The sequence below is a fragment of the Gekko japonicus genome, unplaced genomic scaffold, assembly GCF_001447785.1.
Source record: "Gekko japonicus isolate JY-2015 unplaced genomic scaffold, Gekko_japonicus_V1.1 scaffold651, whole genome shotgun sequence".
Lineage (NCBI taxonomy): Eukaryota > Metazoa > Chordata > Lepidosauria > Squamata > Gekkonidae > Gekko > Gekko japonicus.
The window spans coordinates 609,775-630,345 of record NW_015161970.1 but is presented as its reverse complement, the minus strand read 5'-3'; the positions used below and the strand labels follow the sequence as shown (position 1 = coordinate 630,345).

General features: G+C 42.7%; 1 protein-coding gene across 1 annotated transcript in view; it reads right to left on the bottom strand.

Annotated features, from left to right (window-relative positions):
• IPCEF1 (interaction protein for cytohesin exchange factors 1) overlaps positions 1 to 20,571 on the bottom strand; it is a 73,326-nt gene that overhangs the window by 47,090 nt on the left and 5,665 nt on the right. The window contains 4 exon segments of the mRNA XM_015429662.1: positions 2,298 to 2,369; positions 3,248 to 3,321; positions 19,175 to 19,344; positions 19,929 to 19,965. Of these exon segments, the coding sequence (XP_015285148.1) occupies positions 2,298 to 2,369; positions 3,248 to 3,321; positions 19,175 to 19,344; positions 19,929 to 19,965 (353 nt within the window).

Below are 20,571 nucleotides of genomic sequence, written 5' to 3'. Positions count from 1 at the left end.
TCGCCGCTTCCATTCCAAGCGGCGGCGGCAGCAGCCTCAGTCGCAGAGCGTCCCCTGCGCATGCGATTCTTTTTTCAACATTTAGGATTTTTGTGCGCACGTGGAGACTGCCCCATGTGTGCACAAACCTCTCCCTGCCCCCCAAGTGCCCCCGAAGTGCGGATTTAGATATCCGCACAGATGGGGCCACTTCACTATTAGATATATAAATAGGGACAATGTTGTCTAAGAACATGCCTTCCAGAGTAGGCTCTGGGACACCCAGGTTAGGCTCTGGGACACCCACCCTGCTCTGCCACAGTAGCTTTCTGGGGGACCTTGGATCAGCCACTGTATTTCAGCAGCCTAACCTACCCCACAGGGTTGTTGTGAGGATACAATTTGGAAAAGGAAATCTTATGAGCTATTCTGAGCTCCTTGAATGGATGGTGGGATAGAAACATGCTAAACAGAAATTAATCTCCGGCATTAGGAGGATTACGATAATAGCCTGAAACATCTTTTTCCTCTCCCCTGCCCTTTCTTTTTGTGCTTTAAGATCCAGCCTGGCTGACTCAAAATCTGCACACTTGTGTGTGTTATGTTGTTGGTCCTAATAAAAGGTATTACATGCTTCTATTTTTGGATTCTGAGTGTGTCAGAATGGGCTGTTCTAGTTACCTGTGCAAGCCATCAGGAGGTGTTCTGTGCTACACTCCTGTGCATGCTTACTTGGGAGTGAGTCCCATTGATGGATTTACCTCTACTATGTGTATCTACTATCACACTGAGAGTCACCTTATTATCATATCTACTATTGCACTGAGAATCACCTTATTATTTCTAGGGATGGGCATGAACCAATAGGCCAGTTTGTGAACTGAACTGGCTCATATTGGTTTGTGACCTATTTAAAGTTTAAATCCCTACTTTCTACTCCCAGCAAAAAAGCAGCAGGGAGTAGAAAGCAGGGGTTTAAATGGCTCCAAGCTGACTGGTGGGAAGTTGTTTTTCATGAAGAGCAGAAAGAAGGGGTTTAAATGGCTGAGCCATTTAAAACCCTGCTTTCTGCTCTTTAAGAACCACCATGAACTGCCACAAACGTCATGGAAGTTTGTGGCAGTTATTCATTTAGTAAACATTGCTTTGTGAGCCACAGACCTGCCAACATTTCTGACAAACTTTAGTTCAGCTGTTTCATGCCCATCCCCAATTATTTCCCATCATGCCTATTTGGCATTGCCATCCATACTGTTTTCAATCTATTGGCACACTATAAATAGGACGGTCACAGGCTGTATTCTTCTATCAGATACAGCAGCCTATTTATGCAGAATCCTCCATCACTCAGCTTTAATAATTGATTACTCAGATAATAAACAGTGCATGGGGTATGGTCTGGGAAATTTATTGTGACAGCTCAGCAGAGGAGGACACTGCATACATAGACATCTGCATCTGTCAACAGCCAAAGATAGAAAATGAAACTTAAGGTCAACACATGGGTCAATTGACTGGTTAACTATTGTCAACTGACCACCTGTTATTAGACTGTGAGCAAATGCTGTCAAGTATTCCATGCATGAAGCCAAAAATGCCACTACATAGGCAGTGGCAGGAACGAGGAGCATTTGCAGCAGGGTATTAATTACAATTGTTTTGAAAGTCAAGTCATTGTTTCACAATAATAACAAAACCTTGTGTCTTAACTTGTTTTTCATAATCACCAGAAATATCAAACCTATGGCCTTTTTGTTGTCCTGATACTGTTATAATGTATTAGAAATGTTTGAATATTATTTGGCCACATTGGATCAGTCACTTGGTCAGATATATTTTTGACTGGTTGAGTACCCAGCCCTAATGCAACCAAAGAGACAGGACTGAAACCTATTGACAACCACAAACAGAGCAAATACGTAGAAGGGATTCTTGCTGCCACTGTCTCCTCAGTACAGCCCCTTACCCCCAAAAGTGACTCCTGACTGTCCAGGAACCTGCAGGGAAAATGTGTGTGAGGTGGCTATATGAAGCAGGACCAGGGGCTGAACTAGATCAGAGAATTCGCATCAGTTGCCCTCCCTCTTGTGTGAGTCATGGAAAAGGTGGTGATGGGGTTAATTTCTCAAGATCTGGCCTTTTACAAGGGTCCCCAGATTCTTAGGAACTATGGAATGAGGTAGGGGGATGGAGTGAGAAGGGGGAGATGACAAAAATCCCTTCTGTGAACTTGCTCTGTTCATAGTAGCACAGGACCCAACCCATTTTCTTCTTAAAGCAACAGAAAGAAGTAAAGATAGAAATTTGCTGTCACTTACATAGTCATTTCCTCTGCATTCTCTGCTGCAAAATAAAATGTCTTGATCTGTGGATGGGTGATTTTGATAGCACTTCCAAACAAAACAAAAAGGAAAGGAAAGAAATTCAGCATGTACTCATATAGATGAGAACAACTGTATTTTTAAAGTGAGTGTTTGGGATAGTTTTAAAGACATATCCCACTAATTTGGCCGATATTTTATTATCTCACAATAAAAATATAAAAAATTAAAAGTGACAACTTGAGAATTATGATCAGTCAATTTGCATCTCTTCTGTCCTCCTCAATGGAAAAAGAATCCCTGTTTTACCTGGTCTTTTGAAGGTTAAGGGACTGTAAAGTAGGAGCTGGTGTGAATTTTGTAGACATGCATTTCTTTTCCACAAAAGAAACAGTGGAAACCAGTGATTAAAAATGTACAAAATATGAATCATAGGATCATAGAATTGGAAGGGGACCTCCAGGGTCATCTAGTCCAACCCTCTGCACAATGCAAGAAATTCACAAATATCTCCCCCTCCACACCCACACTGACCGCTGTTCCACACCCAGAAGATGACAAAAATATGGCAGATTTAGGAATTAATAGCCCTGGCTCTTCCCCCCAATTCTGGAAGGCATTATGCAATAGGCTTTGCAATGAAAAATATTCGACATTAATATTGTTGATTTTGAGTTACAAAAGGCCAGCTGTCCTGCACATGTGACTTCTTACGATCAAGAATGACAGAAACTCTCAAAACAGTGATATTGCTGTGCAGATTACAGTTAAATCCTTTCCCCTGGAAAACCAAAGGAGCACCATTACTATTTATACTTTAATCTGTTTGCATAATTGTATAAATCTAAGTCTCCATACACCCCAGCTGTCCTCTATTAATTTCACATATAGCACTTGGTGTGTAAAAATTTATTTGCCCAAAGCATTGGGTGGAATGACAGACTTACTACTTTTTCTTGCACTCTGTGGCTTGCTCCACTGTGAAGTTTGGAAGGCTGAGGAAACCTTCTGCTTTCTCTGCCTGTAACAAAGTAAGCTGTCAGCATCCACTCTGAAGTTTACCAAATTATTTATCAGAATCATGCACTGGAAATTGACAGAAGTTTATATGGTATTTCTAACTACGAGGAGTTAGAAATATGAAAGAAAACATCCAAGGAGTGGGGAGAAAGGTTCAGGGCCTCTGTTGCATTCATCTAATGTTTACCAGCACAGTAATTTGAACATTGCAGTACAAAGTAGTATACTTAATCTCAACTGCTACTAGGGATGCCAGCCTCCAGATAGGACCTGGGAAACCCCCAGAATTACAGCTCATCACCAGACTACAGAGATCAGCTCCCTTGGAGAAAATGGCTGCTTTGGAGGGTGGGGCTCTATGGCATTGTACCCCACTGAGGTCCCTGTTCTTCCCAGGCTGCATCCCCAAATCTCCAGGAGTTTCCCAGCATGTATCTGGCAACCCTACACCTCCCCATCCCTTACCGGTGGCCAGGGGGGACCTGGCAAACTTAGCACTCACATAGTACAGGTGATTTTGAAAAAGCCAAATGTATAGAGGTTAAGGTTCCTATCTCAACAAAACTAAAGGTAGGACACATCTAGATGGGCACTTACCACACTTATAGCTGTGGTAGAGAGGAGCTTATGTATAACAACAATTTCTATCACAGATAATGCAGACAGATTGCATCCAGTTATGTAACATGGTTTGGGGTACTGCGTTATTGGCAATGTTATGCCATTGGAAACAGTGGAAATCATTTTCACAAGCTGACTGTAGATACACTGAAAACACAAAACTGGGCCAACAATGTCAGACTACTGACAATCTGATCTCTCACATCTGGAAAGATCTGCCTGACCCATCAGTTTGTCTCAAGAACAAAAATCAAGGGAAACTTGACCTCCCTTGATGCCAAAGACAATACCGTCTTACTGGAGTTGTACATGACAAGGAAACATCAGCCAATAGGAGGAATTGTGGGTGCACTGGAAACAGCCTATGAAAAAGTGCAACAGCGCAAAAGGAGAGAGGGCGGGCACACCAATCTCCCTTGTTGGAGGGTGTTAGCTGACAGTCGGGACGTCCTGGTCGAGGTTCGGGAAAAGGCAGAAGAACTTCTCGGCTACAAAAATCCCTGCAGTGGATGTTTCTGGCCAGGTGGTGGAAGTGTGGCGATTTGACAGACGGCTCCTGAAGCCTGGTCGACAAGCAGCCGTTCGGAAAATGACTGAGCCAAGCCAGAAGACGTTTACGCCGTGCAGTGACAGCATGTGCGATTAAATGAATATATGTTGTCTTCCCTATCCCCTATGAACATTGTTAGTCCCCTGTCTAAAATGAGTAACTGTACATCGCTTTGAGCCCACTGGGGAAAGCGATTAATAAATTGAAAGTATTAGTAGTAGTAGTATTATTATTATTATTATTATTATTATTATTATTATTATTATTATTATTATTATTATTACATAAAGAACAGGAAAATCCAATTACTATTCGCTGGAAAACATGAATGAGAAAATTACACAAAAAGAACTAAATGACATCATTGACCTTGCATTGAGTGAGCCTGTTAGAGAGAAACTGGTATTCTCTTTTCAGTGTAATCTTCTCATTCATGTTTTTCCTGTTCTTTATGTATATATATGTTTTTCTCTGTAACTGTTTTTCAAAAAAGACTTTTCATAGATTTTACATTGTTACTGAGTCATTGTTTTTTTTCCCCTTTTGTGCTGTTGTACTTTTGTTGTGTACTGACCCGGCCATGTGCACGACCCGGTTTCGGTTGGTTCCGCATGTGGCCAAGCAAAGGGCCTGAGCTTCGTTCATGAACACAATAGCCAGTCGGATCCTAGTTCCCTGCCAATCAGGAACCTAGGATCCAAGGGAATAATTTAATCACTGTATATAGACCATTCACGGGTGCTGGGTGTATGTGGGTGTGTTTTCCTTGGGACATATAAGCCGGCCTGCGAGCCGGCTACTTTATCTTGTTCTTCTCCTAATAAAGTATGAGAGCTGAATTCACTAAGCAAGTCTCAGTACTTTTCAACTTTTCTGTAGGTTGTTTTGATGGATTGCCTTTTTTTTTTTTTTTGTCCTTGCGCTGGAAGCAGGACAGTGAATGGCACAGCCATGTGGCTGGCACTTATTGTGTGAGTCTTTTCCATGATGGATAAATTAATTTAATTTGTTTAATTTCAAAACATTAGTTTCTTGGATAACTTATTTTCAAAATTAAAATTTCAAACATCTTTTTAAATACTCTGATTTCATAATGAATTTAGTAGAACATGATAAAATGTAGTTTTATCATGTATGTTTTAAATTGTTAGCTACCTTGATGTCCCCTTTGAGGGGAGAAAGGTAGGATATAAATCTTGTTATTTTAATGCATATTTTTCATCTCTTAAAACTGAACCAGGACTATTTATCCAACACATGGAGGCTGCTTTTCTATGTTAAATACAAAAATCAAGGAGAAAACACCTGATTGTATTCAGAGGGGCTTATTCCCAGGAAAGTGTTTTTAGGACTGAAGTCCTAATTAATTATGTATTCTTACTGCACCCAAGGTCCAGCAAGTCATTACAAGTGCAAAGATCCAGGAGGTGCTATTCTGTGTCTCATCAAGACCATTTGTGTAGCCCATAAGGTCTGGATCATGTACAGTTCTCAAATTCAGACAGAAGCTTCTACCCTCCAGACTGCATGGATGTTTATTTTCCATTTCACTGTGAATTATTCTACCAAGGAACTATCAGCTATTGCTTATGGAAAATGATGAATAATTACAGACTGATCATATGCTTTTTTATTTTACTTATTTATCAAATTTCTACCCCGTCCTCCCAGCCAAGGCTGGCTCAGGGTGGCTTACAGAAGAAGTAAAAACAACAATAGGTAATTTAAATAGGTATTTTAAATTTAAATAATACTTTGTTCAATAAGTTTTCCTCCTAAAGGATTGTGCATAGGAGTATCAACTGAACATATAAGGAAGTGAACTTCTTTAGTATCCTTGTATGCACATACAGTACCAAACACATACCTGCTTCTTCATCCTAATATTGAAACACATTCACTGTTTTATCATGATCTGGGATTGGATGATGGTTCTATTTATTTGCAAATTAATAGGTGGAACAATGAAAGGATGAAATCCATGCAATGGGTCTCAGGACCACCACCACCCCCTCAGCAGGATACAGTGGGGGGTGCAGGAAGAAGGAGAAATAAGCAAGACGCACCCCACATACCTCCACCAACATTACTCTTGCAGAAGCTCTTGCTCCATTTGTGGAAACACTTATGCAAGAGAAAAGGGACTGATTTCTGCCTATTTCCTCTCAAGCTACAGCCCCCACTTCCTGAAAGCCACCCTGTCTCCAGGGTCCCTCCCCAGCCATCGGGAGCAGCTTTAAAGGTGTGCAAGAGGCTATAGGGGGAAGGGGAATAGATTCATTCTGTGAACATCATCTTGTGTTTTGTTATATGCACACTTGTCAGGAAATACAAAGGAAACTTAAACCAGTGTACACTGAATTACCAGTTCTTCATTTTCTCCTAAACTGTACTTGAAGAACCAGTTTTCACACTGACCTGCTGTTGCTATGCTACGGGTCCCTGCAACTGGGAAACTGCAAATTTTCCTTCAGGATGAACCAAAATTGTTGCGTCACAAAAACATGACCCATCACATAGATAATAGGGTTTTTGCTATAGATGCAGCAGCCAGCAGTCGGTTCCCCCCTTTACTCTGTTTTACTCTGTTTCATTTTACTTTTGTTTTGTTTTGTTTTCTTATCCCATTTTTGATTTGTTTTAAATCAGTTTTTAAAACTGAGATAGGCATGGATCCTCTCCCCTCACAGGGTGGGGCAATAATTTTAAAAGCACTGTCACTAATTCTAAATAACCTCTAATAATTAAGTATTTAATCAGGAACTCCATATAGCTGTATAGGGGACTTGGGATCATTTTTATAAGGCACAGGGAGGCCAGGGTTTTATTGGTTTATTAAATTCTATTGGTTTTATTTTGGTTCTATTTTATTTGCTCTTTTTCTTCCTAACATCCCCAGAAATCAATTTAATTCAATACAGCAAATTCCAACACATTTAAGATAGGGGCTTCTACGATTTACCGGTGACTAGACACAGCTTTAGGAATATGAGTAGTCCAAGTTTAAAGAGCTAACTAGGTTGAATCTATTTAGAACACAAATCTCGCATAACTCAAAGATTACCCTCCCCACTAAAGAAGAATTTAGTGTGAACTGCAAGCGCAATTGCCTTTCTGAGGCTCTCATGCCCCCCCCAAGCAAAGTGGGGTAAAAGACCCCTTTAGATACTATCATAATTTTGAGAACAGCTTTGAAGTCTCACAATCAGCCACAGATCAAGTTCTTCTATTAAATGATACAAATGTGAGTAGTGTCAATAATCTTTTGAATGACTCTCTAAACAAAGAGGTAGCTGTAAATCTGGGTGGTTTTAAGAATATGTCTCAACAATCTGAGCTATCTAATGGGGACTCAATATGTATGCCAGTAAAGGTACTGAAACTGAAACTCAATATTGAGTCTGTTAGCATCACAAACCCTCCTCATTGCTGATACAATTGATTGATCTTTCATTTATAGTAACATCAGTTTATATCCCTCCAAATCAAAATTGACATGTATTGACCTCTTATTGGTCTTTTCTTTTGGAAAACTATGACAACTTGATCCATTGATTTCCTAACTTTCCAATCCTTATTGAAGGTGGCCTCAATGGTAGAACTGGCCAAGATGATGAGTGTCTGATCAAAAAATGGTTGGGCTCTGAATCAGAAGAAACTATTTCCCCCTATTTGTACAATAGATTCTCAAAAGATAAGACAGTTAACACTGCAGGTCTTAAATGGTTTGACCTTTCCATGCAAAGAGGGTTGGTCATCCTAAACAGACAAAAGGAGATTGATGGAATAGGTGATTTTACCTTTTTTGGTCATAAGGGGGCCAATGTGATTGATTATTTTATTATTTCAGCAGACTACTTTAATTTAGTTGAGAAGAGAATGTCACTAGCACTTTATTATACTATGTGGTCTAAATGGTTTTAGAATTGTTTTGATCAAATTTATATTTTATGTTTTATTGTAAACTATGTGTTGACTTTATGTAAGCATGGAAGTTAACATGAAAGAATATATAGGGGGGACCATCTCCCAATCTCTCTTAGCCTTTATATTTCTGCAAACAGTCACTTGTACTATAAGCATTTGTCTCACACTTAACTGATAAGCAGACACTTACATGACACATTTGATGGGGAAAGGGGAGAAAAACTCCTCTCGAGTAACTTAAAGAATGGGGGGTTTTACTCCTTTGTACTCCTTATTCAGTATTTTCAAACTTCTATATATTAAGCCACACTCAGGAACCCAAGAAATTAAAAGACCCAATAGTTGGTCTGATGGTGAGTGTAAATTTCTAAAGAAAGTGATCCATTGCAAACATAGTGAATTTAAAAGGAACAAGACATTGGGAGTCTAAAGAGAATTGTTGAGTCTTAAAGGTCAATTATAGGAAAATATTAAATAAGAAAAAAGTGAGGAAATGCATAGGGCATGGGGCCTTTTGATTTCTGCAATTAATAACAAAGACTCCAGCCTCTTTTGGTTACTGACCTCTAGACATTTGAATAGAAGACTATCCCTCCCATTCTGTATTTCTGCACCTGAATGGGTGCTATTCTTTAAGAAAATATTATCTTCTGAAAATAGCACATCTGGTGATTTGACCCCTGTTAACCTCCCTTCCTGGCCTGCTATCACTGAGCTGGAAGTTACTTTCCTGATTAAGCATTTGCACTCAGGGTACACAGAGTACTTTCACCTGGACAGAGGTGTGAAGCAAGGTTGTCTTCCAACACCCTTATTCTTTAATCTGTTTTTGACTGACCTTGCAACTGCTCTCTCTTCAGCAGAATGCCATCCTCCATACTTATCTTCAAAGGCACTAACCCCAATTTCTTTTGCAGATGACGCTATCCTTATGTCCTATGCTCAGGTTGAACATAAGACTACTAAACTGCTTCTCAAAATATTGTAAATCTGAAGAAATCTGAAGTTATTCAAAATCAAAGGTTATGGTTTTCTCTAAAGCTAAGAAAACTACCTCTATGACCTGGAAAATTGATGGTGTTCAATTAGAACAAGTCTCCAGATTCCCTTACTTGGATGTGGTTTTTGACTCTAATCTCAACTGGCAACCCCATTTCAAATTTATAACAAAATTAAACCCTCAGTGGCAGTGATTGAACACTTTTTCTTCTCCAAGGGAGGCAAATGTAGGGGGGATTGCATGTGTTTAATATGAAAATTATCCCACAGCTCCTATATGGAGCCTCAATATGAATCCTTCAAGTCAGCGAGAATTTAGATCAGCCTCTCTACCACGTTTTGTGACACCTTACTGGGACTCCAAGATGCGTAGCTGGGGTAACTTTAAGATTAGAACTGGCCCAGTGCTATATAGAAGCCAAAGCATGGTTCCATGCATTCAACCACAGGTTAAAGTTATTTTTTCAGCAAAGGCTGGCCTACTTTATGAGCTCAATCAAGATCAGCTTTACTCTCAGTGGATGCAAGAAATAGATAAGAAATTACTCAGTTTTGGCCTAGCAAAGGGTAATTTATTGAAACTTGGGGAAATCAAATCCCTACTAATTATTAAGAAATGCACAAAAGGAACTTCCGGTAACAGCTTTTCGCCACTCCGACATGTCTCGTCTAGCTCTGATGGGGTCGCACCGAGACCCGGCTGATGGGAGAGGTCTGAGTTTGTCCTGGACCTCCCCGGGGTCTCTGTAGGAGACCTTCAGCCTGGGGAGATGAAAAGAGCCTCTTCCAAGGTCAAGGAATTGAGGCTCACCTTTTCCCCGAAAGGTCCCGTTGCTGTGGAGCCAGTATGATGCCCAGAGACAACTGCTGGAGCAAGCGGCCATGATCAAAACTTTAATTTAAAATGCTTCCAAAAGATCTCCAGGACTCCAAACTGTGAGTTAAGCAATGCTCAGGTGAAAAAGCGAATTGGACCCTGGTAGTAATTGGAAGTGCCTAAGTTTAAAGTGTGGGGGTAGAGGAACCCAAGAACCCCCCCCCTTCTTTCAAACAAATCTTAAAAGCAGTTTTAAATCAGAAATAAAAAGATTTTGAGCTAAGATAAGTGCATAAGAAGCCAAGCGGACGCAAAGACTGCTAATAAATACAAAGTGGAGTTAAATCGTATAACTTTTGTCTTGTTTTGGAAAACTTTCTTCTTGTTGATATTATGACTGGGAGAGGGCGGAAGGCACTGGAGAAAAAACTCGTGACCGGAAATAACATACCAATGACTCCCTCCCAGAATCAGGAAGTAACTAGAGACTTTTCTTCACTGCTAGCAAACGCACTGCGCCCTCTAATGGATCAGATTACTAACCTCAACACTAAGCTGGACAATGTCCAAAAACAACTGAATCAAATGGATAAAAGAACTTTAGCAACAGAGAAAACACTAAAAAAGATGGAAAAACAAAGTATTAACAAAAGAGTGGATAAAGCAGAAAAGTAAAGATCCTCCAACAAAACGCAACTACTACAGCTCCAGCTGGAATGATCCATGTATGTTCTACATTTCCACGGGATTCCTGAAGAAAAGAACAAGGATTTAAAAGGACTTTTGGCGGAGGCCCTGGCCCCACTAATAGATTAAAAACAAGAAGACTTATTGAAAGAGATGGATGTGGTCTATAGGGACCGCGGATTTTATAAAGAAAAATAAACTCCCGGGGAAAACTTATCTAAAATTCATGAAATGATCTACCAGAGAACTGGTCCTAAAATCAACAATGGGAAAATCCTTAAAAATCAAGAATGAAGAGGTAAAATTTTTGAAAGATATCCCCTTTGAAGTCAGAAAACAGAGGCAACTCTACAGGATGCTTACTCTCACTCTGCAAAAAAAAGGGAATAACATATAGATGGTTATTCCTGGAAGGGCTGAGTTTCAACTATCTGGACAAAAAATACAAAATTGACTCTGTTCCAAAAGCTGAAAAATTTATGGATCAAATGTTTAACCCAAAATATAAGAAAAAAGAAAAGAACTTAAAACCAGATTGGGAGGACAAAGAAGAAGAAGAAGAAGAATCCTACTCACAGGATTCAATAAGCACTAGTTCCGCCTATTCAGAATCATCGGAATCTGAGAAAGGAGTAGCTGCCCCTAAACTTCAGAAAACGAAGAAATGCAAAAAGAAAAACTAAGACAATCGTTTTAAAGGCAGTATTTGTGCCAAGCTATTAAATGTCTATTCTTAAAGTTATACTTTAATGAAACAAACTTTATACCTAATTTGTAATATTAGGTTAATAAGCTTCACATCTAGTTAACCAGATTGTGACATGTATTAGTCTTTTCCCCTTCCCCAAATCCAGTAGATGAAGTAGTTTAGAATGATAGTTTCCTTCCCCCATCAAGTAGATATATATGTATTAGTTTTCCCCTTTCCCATGGTCATAGTGCTAGGGTACTAGTATCCTTCCCCTATCCAATAGTTGTAGTGTGTAGTATGGAAAAACAATAAAAAATTTCAAAAGAAAAAGAAAAAAAAGAAATGCACAAAAGATCTAGACTACTTCAGCTCAGTTATATGAGCCCAGAGAGTATGCTCCACCCAGTTCTTCGGCATCCTTCCATCTCCAACCATCCCAGCTTATACCAGATATTTAACAGTTACTGTAGAGCATTTATGCTTTCACATTTGAATGCTGCACCTTCGGCAGTCTTATATGAGAGATAATGTAATTTGCCTTATTCAGATATGCTTTGCCAATCTGATCTGAAAAAGGTTGACTCCCTATCCCATATGATATTGAAATGCCCTTACTATAACTATTACTGAGATTTATGGGTTGCCCCTATTTTAACTAAATTTCCTTCTATAACAAAAGATAACATAGTCCCCTATTTGTTGGTGGATAGAGGTTCAAGGAATACATTAACAGTGGCCAAATATCTCTCCACCATATTTTCCTTAAAGAACTAAAAGCTCCTTATTCACTGCTCAAGATCATTGGATCAAAGAAACCTGAAAGAAAGGAAATGACCCATCACATAGGAGCACCAGGCCCGTAACCAGGATTTTTTAAGTCAAGGGGCATTTAATTTTCTTAGGGGGCACTGGCTAATTGAATTAGAGGTAATTTAGTTAAAGTTAAATAGGCTTTCGGGGGGAAATAGAGGGGTGCTGTCTGGCTCTGCATTGCCTCCATAGCCAGCCCTTTGAGCCAGGCGGCTGCACAGGAATACCCGGCTCCTTCCCTGTACTCAACGCCGCCCAGGGGTCCTGGGCTGGATGGGAAGTTCTGGGGCCTTGCCAGTAAGTCAGGGGGCCTAGCCCCAAGATGCCCCCACTGTAGCTACAGGCCTGAGGAGCACTGGGAATCAGGGGGACGAATACAGTTTCTTTGCACAGAGTCTCATGCCCAACAGTTGCATTACTGCATTGACTCCATGAAGTAACATCCCTGCTTTTTGTTCTCAGAGAGACAGACAGAGAGAGCTGTGTGCTCAATTATTTAAGTGGAAAGGGGCTTTCCCCAGTTGCATTTACAAAACAGTAAATGTGAACCACCCCCCACTTTTCTGCAACTGCAGACAATTGCAAATGATGCAGGTGATAAACTTTCCACTGCTATAGAGCACTGAAACTTTTTGAACTTTCAAACAGTAACTCCTTTCAGACAACCTTTGTAATCTGTTTTGGTAGCCAGTTGCTAACAATTTTTTGTGTCATTTCAGACACAATAATTTTAGCAACCAGCTGCTAATGGATTTTATTTATCTTTTCATACAATGCCACTTGTGTTTGGCTAGCAAAATGTGGCTGAGCCATTCTTGAGGTAAACTGCTTTCTTCTGTTTTTACCACTTCTTTATGCTTCTGAATGGCTGTACTCTGCTGTTTAAAATGTCTGCAGTGCTTCCAATAGTACCACAAATTTTCACCGTACTTTTTCACTGTGTGATCTTTCTCAAACATTTTTTGAATATTCTAAGTTGAGTGCTGTAGTGCTAGAGCAGTATAGAACTTCTGTGCTACAGCAGCACCATTGAGATGCCTTGGCATCATCGAGATACATTGAGAAGTGCTATACTGGTCTAGCGCTATAACACTTAACTTAAAATGAAAAAAAGTTCAAAGAAAATTGTGCAGCAACAAAAGGTGTGGGGGGGAAGCATAGCACTGTTTGAAATGGCTGGATCACTTCAGAAACAGCTTATTAATGGAATAAAATTTGCCGTATGAAACCTCTGCCCCTGTATCGCTTTACTCAGAAGCGGGCCAACAATGGATAACATCCGGTTTAGAATGGTAATGTGAAAGGGGCCTAAGGCTTGAAGAGAGCTGCTAAGTTGAAGGGAAGCAAAGGAATACAAGAACTGCCCTTCTGGGTTGCCTTGCAAATCTATCTAGCCAAGCACCAGCAGCAGGGCCGGCCCCAGGTTTTTTTGCACACTAGGCGAGGCTACCTTCTGGCGCGCCCCCCCCTGCGCTCCCCAATTTTCAAACATAAATGCATTTTAGGAAGCTGGTTTTCATAGTAATTTCTTTTACTGGGACTCACACTCCAGTGCACAATAGGGGTAAAGCATGGAACTGAGCCTGGGGAGATACTGATTCAAACCCCCGTTCGCCATCAAACTAACTGGCCAGTCATTCTCTCTTAGCCTATATCACCTCTAAGGGTTGTTGTGAAGATAAAAATGGAAGAGCACAATTCAAGTCTAGTAGCAGAAAGGAGTATTTTTCCCCCAGGGTATAAGCCTTTGTGAGCTTGTCCAGGGCACTGGGTTAAAGCATAAAAAAAAAAAAGGGAGTCCACCCACAGACACTCAGGGAGGGAAGGAGTCCTTATTTTGAACGGAAACCTCCTTTTGTGCACAGAAGGGAGCGTTGCATAAGAGAAAGGGTACCTGGCTGGATCCAGCATGGGAAAGGAGGGGAAGTTGCCTCGTGGCGCACTGGGGGCACCTCATCCCGCAGCGCAGGCTGGGCTGGGTAGTGAGGGTGGCTGCTCTCTTCCTCCCTGCAAACCGACGGGGGCGGCGAGGACCCCATGCCAAGTTTGATTTTTAAGGGGGAGGGGTGATATTAATCCCAAATTTTTGTTCGTCCCCCCCATGATGCGGGCACCTAACCAACCATGGCTGCTTGAAACTGGATGCAGGAGGTGAAAGAGGCAGACAAAGGGGGGAAAAACCTTTTTTGTTTGGGGGGGGGGACTGGACGAGTGCAGAGAAGAGGGGAGGCGGGGGGTGAGGACGAGGAGGAGGAGAGGAAGAGAGGGGGAGGCAGAAGGGTTCCTCGAAAAGGTCTTTGGTTTCGTCCCCTGCCCGCCCGCCCGCTGGCCGGCCAGCCGCCGCCTCCTCCTTCCCTCAGTCTGGGAGCGAAGAGCGAAGGGGAGGTAAGAGGAGGGAGACCCTTTCCCATCTCACAAGCTCTGGGGGGAGATCCTCTTCCGGCGGGCGGGTCCAGCTATGTGCTTGCGAGCCAGGGAGGGAGAGAGGATCCAGGGAGTGAAGCGCCTGGTGGGGCAGGACATCGTGCAGCGCAGTCAACTTGAGAGCAGGGTTTTTAGTGTGTGTGTGCGCGTGTGTGTATTTAAACACCAGCCCCTCTTCCCCCCCCCAGTCCTTTGGTAACAAATGTTGCGTGGAGTCGGCGACGGGCACGCATGGTGCTGGCGCAGGGCAGCGGGGGGCACGCTGGGGCTTTTGGCAGGGCCAGGGCCAGAGGGCCGCTGAGGCTGTGCGCGAGGCAGCCACCAGGAAGGCAAAAAGCAGGGCTTCTTCTGGGCGGCGCGCCGCCGGCATGTGAGCTTTTTACAGGGGTGGGGCCAGAGGGGCGCTGAGGCGCACGGGAGGCGGGCCGCCGGGAAGGTGTAAAGCAGGGCTTCTTCACTGAGGGACAGCACGAGGCAGACCAACGAAGCAGCCGGCCTTCGTCTGGGCAGCACGGCGGGGCTTTTGGTGGGGCCAGAGGGGCGCTGAGGCGTGCCTGAGGCGGAAAGCAGGGTTTCGTCACTAGGCTTTTGGCAGGTGCTGGGGAGCTTTGGTGGGGGGGCGGGTCCTGTTTGGCGCCTCAGGCCGGCTCGCTCCCTAGGCTAATGCCTCGTTCGCCTAGTGGGTGAGCTGGCCCTGACCAGCAGCCAGCAGCCAGCCAGAGCTTCCCAACATGCCTGGAGACACAAGTAGTTCAGGACATCTACACCACAATCTCTCAACTATTTGGTTTGGGGGTGGGGTGCTGTTTGTTTGTTTTTTAGTTTAAAACAGGCACGAAGGCTCTAAATTTGAATGGAACAGTGGGGGGAAGATATTTAACATTCCCCACACACAGCTGCCTCAATCTAAATTACCACACAAAGCTGCAATTGACCCCATGGGGGGAAACACAAGTACAGTATCTATACCTGTATTTCCACACACACACCAGAAACAACTAGTAGCAAGAACAACTTGTGGAGTGACAATTTATTTGTGGATCTGCCAACCAGGGATTCATTGAGACGCCCAAGATTCATACTATTTAGGTTTTAAGCAGTCAAAAAGAAGCACCCTAAATTGTGAACACAAACTAAATGGCAAACAGTGCAGCTCACCCAGTGCTGGAGAAATACAATCCCTGCAACAGGCAAACAGTGGGCTGCAGCAGCCAAGGGACAGGAGACATCTCTGCCAGCTAGGCTGAGCTTCTGTTGCCTTTTCTGTTGCAGATATATAAGTCTGGGCATGGTCAAAAGCTCTTAGGATGAAGACTGTGCCCTGAGTGAGCCAGTGCAATGCATCCAGGACCAGCCGAGGCTGTAATTAGTTTCTGGGGGTGGGGGCTGGTTCTATTTATTTAAATAGCATTTTGTCTGTTTAAACTGTGACTTTACTTAAACTGTATTTTAGTATCTTTGTAAACTGCTTTAGGTCCCATGGGGGAGAGAAGCAGGATAAACATTTCTGCCTAAATAAATAATTCTGACCCAGCTAAAGTTTCTAAACAGTCTTCAAGGGCAGTTCCATGTAAAGTACCTTGTAATGGCCCATTCAGGAAAGTTTGTTGTTGTTCAGTCGCACAGTCGAGTCCAACTCTTCGCGACCCCATGGACCAGATCACGCCAGGCCTTCCTGTCTTCCGCCGTCCTCTGAAGTTGGCTCAACTTCATGTTCGTTGCATCTATGACACTGTCTAACCATCTCATCCTTTGCCGTCCCCATCTTCTTTGACCTTCAATCTTTCCCAGCATCAGGGTCTTCTCCAGTGAGTGCTCCCTTCTCGTTTGGTGGCCAAAGTCTTTGAGCTTCAGTTTCATTATCTGGCCTTCCAGGGAACAGTCAGGGTTGATTTCTTTTAGGATTGACTGATTTGATCTTCTTGCAGTCCAAGGGACTCTCAAGAGTACTAAGGCATATATGATAGTGGCTAGGTTCCACAGAACTGGGTGCAGCTGGAGAACCAGACAGTACGATTAGAAATGACCGGGATATCCATGAGCAATGCTGGGGGTCATGAGCATATCCCAGTGTAAACTTGTGGTACCATCCACAACAAAGTCACATTTTACAAGATCAACTGGATCACTTATTCTCAACATCCTTAATCTTTTCTGGATTCAGTTTGAGATTTTTAGCTCTCCTCTCACCACTGGATTCAGACACCTGTCCAGGGAGACCACTGCCACACCTTGATCATAGCAAATGGGGAAAGCCTGGTTATCATCATATTCATAGAATCATAGAATCACAGAGTTGGAAGGGGCCATTCAGGCCATCTAGTCCAACCCCCTGCTCAATGCAGGATCAACCCAGAGTATCCCAGACAAGTGTTTGTCCAGGCGCTGCTTAAAGACTGCCAGTGAGGGAGAGGCCTTCTCAAATCTCCTGAACAGTACTGTCCACAGCTTCATAGAGCTGCTAAATAGCATGGCAGACAAGAACGACACACAGGATAATCCCCATAGAGTAGAGGAGCATTTTCTTAGCACTTTCTTAGCACTTTCTTCCAGTACATAAGGAAATGGATACAATACAATGTTGTGCCCTTAACTCCTGATTCTGACAGATAATCCAGAAGAATACTGTGTTTGATGGATCCAAAGATATTAAGAGGCAAAAGAGGATGGACATAGTCACACTCCCCCTCATCTCACAGCAAAGGTCATCCACCAAGGCAACAATGCCATTTCAGTCCCCAAACCAAATCTGAATGTAGAAGGAAGTGGTTCCAGATAAGCAGTTTCATCAAAGGATGTCATGAGCGGGTTCATTACTACCTGCATACTCATTTTGTCCCTAAAAATGAAGAGTTGCCTAACATTTCCCAAACTGGACTGGTCCAAGGAAGGTTTCTTTAAGAAAACCTTTACTACAGCAGGATCCGGCCCCACTCTGAAGGAGGAACCACTTCCTAGAATTTTCTAGTTAGTCTTCTTCAGCTACGTATTATTTACTATGCTTCTGGCATGGAGGTGATAACCAGTGTATAGTTCATGCCAGAATAGATGCAAGTGATTATCTATATTCTACAAAGATCAAAAAGGACAGCCAATTGAGTTCTCCTGCTCATCTGAGGGTCTTGGGTATTCTTTACTCACTCAGAAGAGATCTTCCCAGTGGTACTACACAGATGCAGTACTGGTGAAGAACAATAATTTTGGTTATTCCCAACTCTGCAAGGTAAATTCGAGACCCGGGTGCCGCATGATGGCGTGAGCTCCCATCTCTAGTTCCAGCTCCTGCCAACCTAGCAGTTCGAAAGCAAGAAATTGCAAGTAGATAAATAGGTACCACTTCAGTGGGAAGGTAACAGCATTCCGTGCACCTTGGTGTTTAGTCATGCCGGCCACATGACCACGGAAATGTCTTCAGACAGCGCTGGCTCTTCGGCTTTGAAATGGAGATGAGCACCGCAACCCTAGAGTCGGATTCAACTGGCTTTCAAGCAAGGGAACCTTTACCTTTACAGCTCATGTTCATTCTGAGTCTTGCACCAACTTTGCTGCAGATGTTTCCCTTTTGCTTTATTATCCACAACTAGCCAAAATACCACAGAGATGCTTGGGTTTTAGCATGCTGGTATTTGGGAGCAATCCTCTCTACTCCCTGCATCATCTCTCTGTTCCAGAAGCTGACTAGGGCTTTGACAATATGTTACAATACTATCTCACTGATACTCACTGAAAGAAGGTACAAAATTGCTGGTATCTGTACCTTCAGGGACCCAGATCTCCCTGGGGATCGGAAAGCCAGGCAAGCTGCTGGGATGGGGGTAGTGTAAAAGCAGCATCCTTGCTTTCATAAAGCATCTTCCATGTGCTTTTCTGCATGAGAGGGGGGGCAAAAGAGATCCTTGTTTGGGAGCTCATGTCGGGTTTTGGCAGCCATAGGAGATTCAAGGAGAACTGGGGAGAAATCCACAATGGTTCCTGCAAGAACCATTCCTGCAAGACTGCAAGGGGAAAAAAACCCCATGCTCCCACCCCCCACTAAACAGCAAGCAGAGAAGGATGGAGGGATATTGAGGAGCAGCTAGGGGAGCACCCATGGGCACAAAAATCCATCCCAGGAAGTAAATACAGGTTGTACGCAGGCTCACCTTCTCATGAAAACTCAGCATGGGTATGATTTTTTAAATGCAAGAATAAAAACATATAAACAGAGCAAACGACAGACCAGACTTCTAAATGCTACATTATATGTTGTAACAAAGATCAGGGGAGCCAGCTCTTCTCTTCACTTTTTTTTAAAAACCCTAACCAACAGAGGTGTTTCCGTTGCTTACCAATTGATTGCTATACCAGTATAACGATGAACCCTTCAGCACACACCAGAACTTTTTCCATTTGTTGCCAATAAAACTTCCTTTTTCCTTTTTCTTGTAAAGCCATCCCTGGAAATCAGCTAGTCCCAAATCCTTACAGGAGATCCTTCGGCGGCTCATTACACAAATTCCTGTATAGTTGAAGACATGGGGAAACATGTTTTTGTACAGAGAGAGGGACTACTAGTAATAAGTTTAAAATATAACCCCTCGTATCTCTTCCAGGAGCATTCAGCGCAGTAAAATCACTTATAACAAAGCTTTTAGGAAATCTACATGGGTGTATTAAAAAATACAGATTACAAATCAATTACCAAAGATTCTTCTTAAGGCAACTGTATACAGCATTAAGGCTTCAGTGAACACAAATTACCATGCATTCACGTAAAACTTAAAAGCACCCTTCAGAAACAACTATGTTACTCAATTATTGTTTAGTGTCATACACAAAAGAGGTCTCTAATCAATTAAGAAGGAGAAGAAGCAGTCTCTCCCTCTCAGACATACCAGCTCTCTCCAATACTGACACACCAAAGCAGCTTAGTCCACATGAAGAGCATGCCGTCATTTCTTTTCCCCTTCTGAATCAATGCAAAACTATACCAGGTTTGAAGAGGAGCCCACGACCCACTGAACAATGCTCCAAAAACCTCTGCCTCTCATGGACAAGATGTCACACTGAACAAAAAGAGGAACAAAAGGAAGACCTCATTACCTTGACTTTTCTTCCTCGTCTTCTGACGCAAGGGAATCTGCAAGAAATGCAGGAAGGAAAGAAAAGAGGAAATTTTAGATTGTGTTGCAACATTGGTAGAGAAGGGAGGGGGCTCTGGAGGAGGAGGAAGAGGAGGAGGTGGCAGGGCTGTCTCAGCCTCAAATGGAATCTTTCAAACACACACACACACACACACCAGTGCTCATGGGAAAGCAAGTAGGTGAAGCAGAAAATGCTTTAATTAAAATCGATGCATGTGGAACTTTACAAGTGGAACAGCGTTATGCCTCTGTCACCCGAGCTTCCTGTTTCACACCCACAGACCGTTATGCTTCGTATGGGCAGCTCATTATATTAAATTAAAGCAAAACAAAAAGCTGATGTTGAAGTTTCCTTGCCCATCACCAGCTATCCAAAAGGCCCACTGGTACTCAAAGGACAAAGATACGCCTGTTAGGCACTGGTGCAAACTTGCAGCATGCTATGACCCTCCCCACAGAACAAGTTTGTAAAGAGCCAGAGAAGCAGGTGGAGGGGGTGGTGGTGAAGAGTTACATCCAGTTCAGAGTCCAGCTAATTTAATTCCACTGTAGTCAAGGAGACAAAGGGCCAAGTCACACACACATGTACATCATCAGTGTCA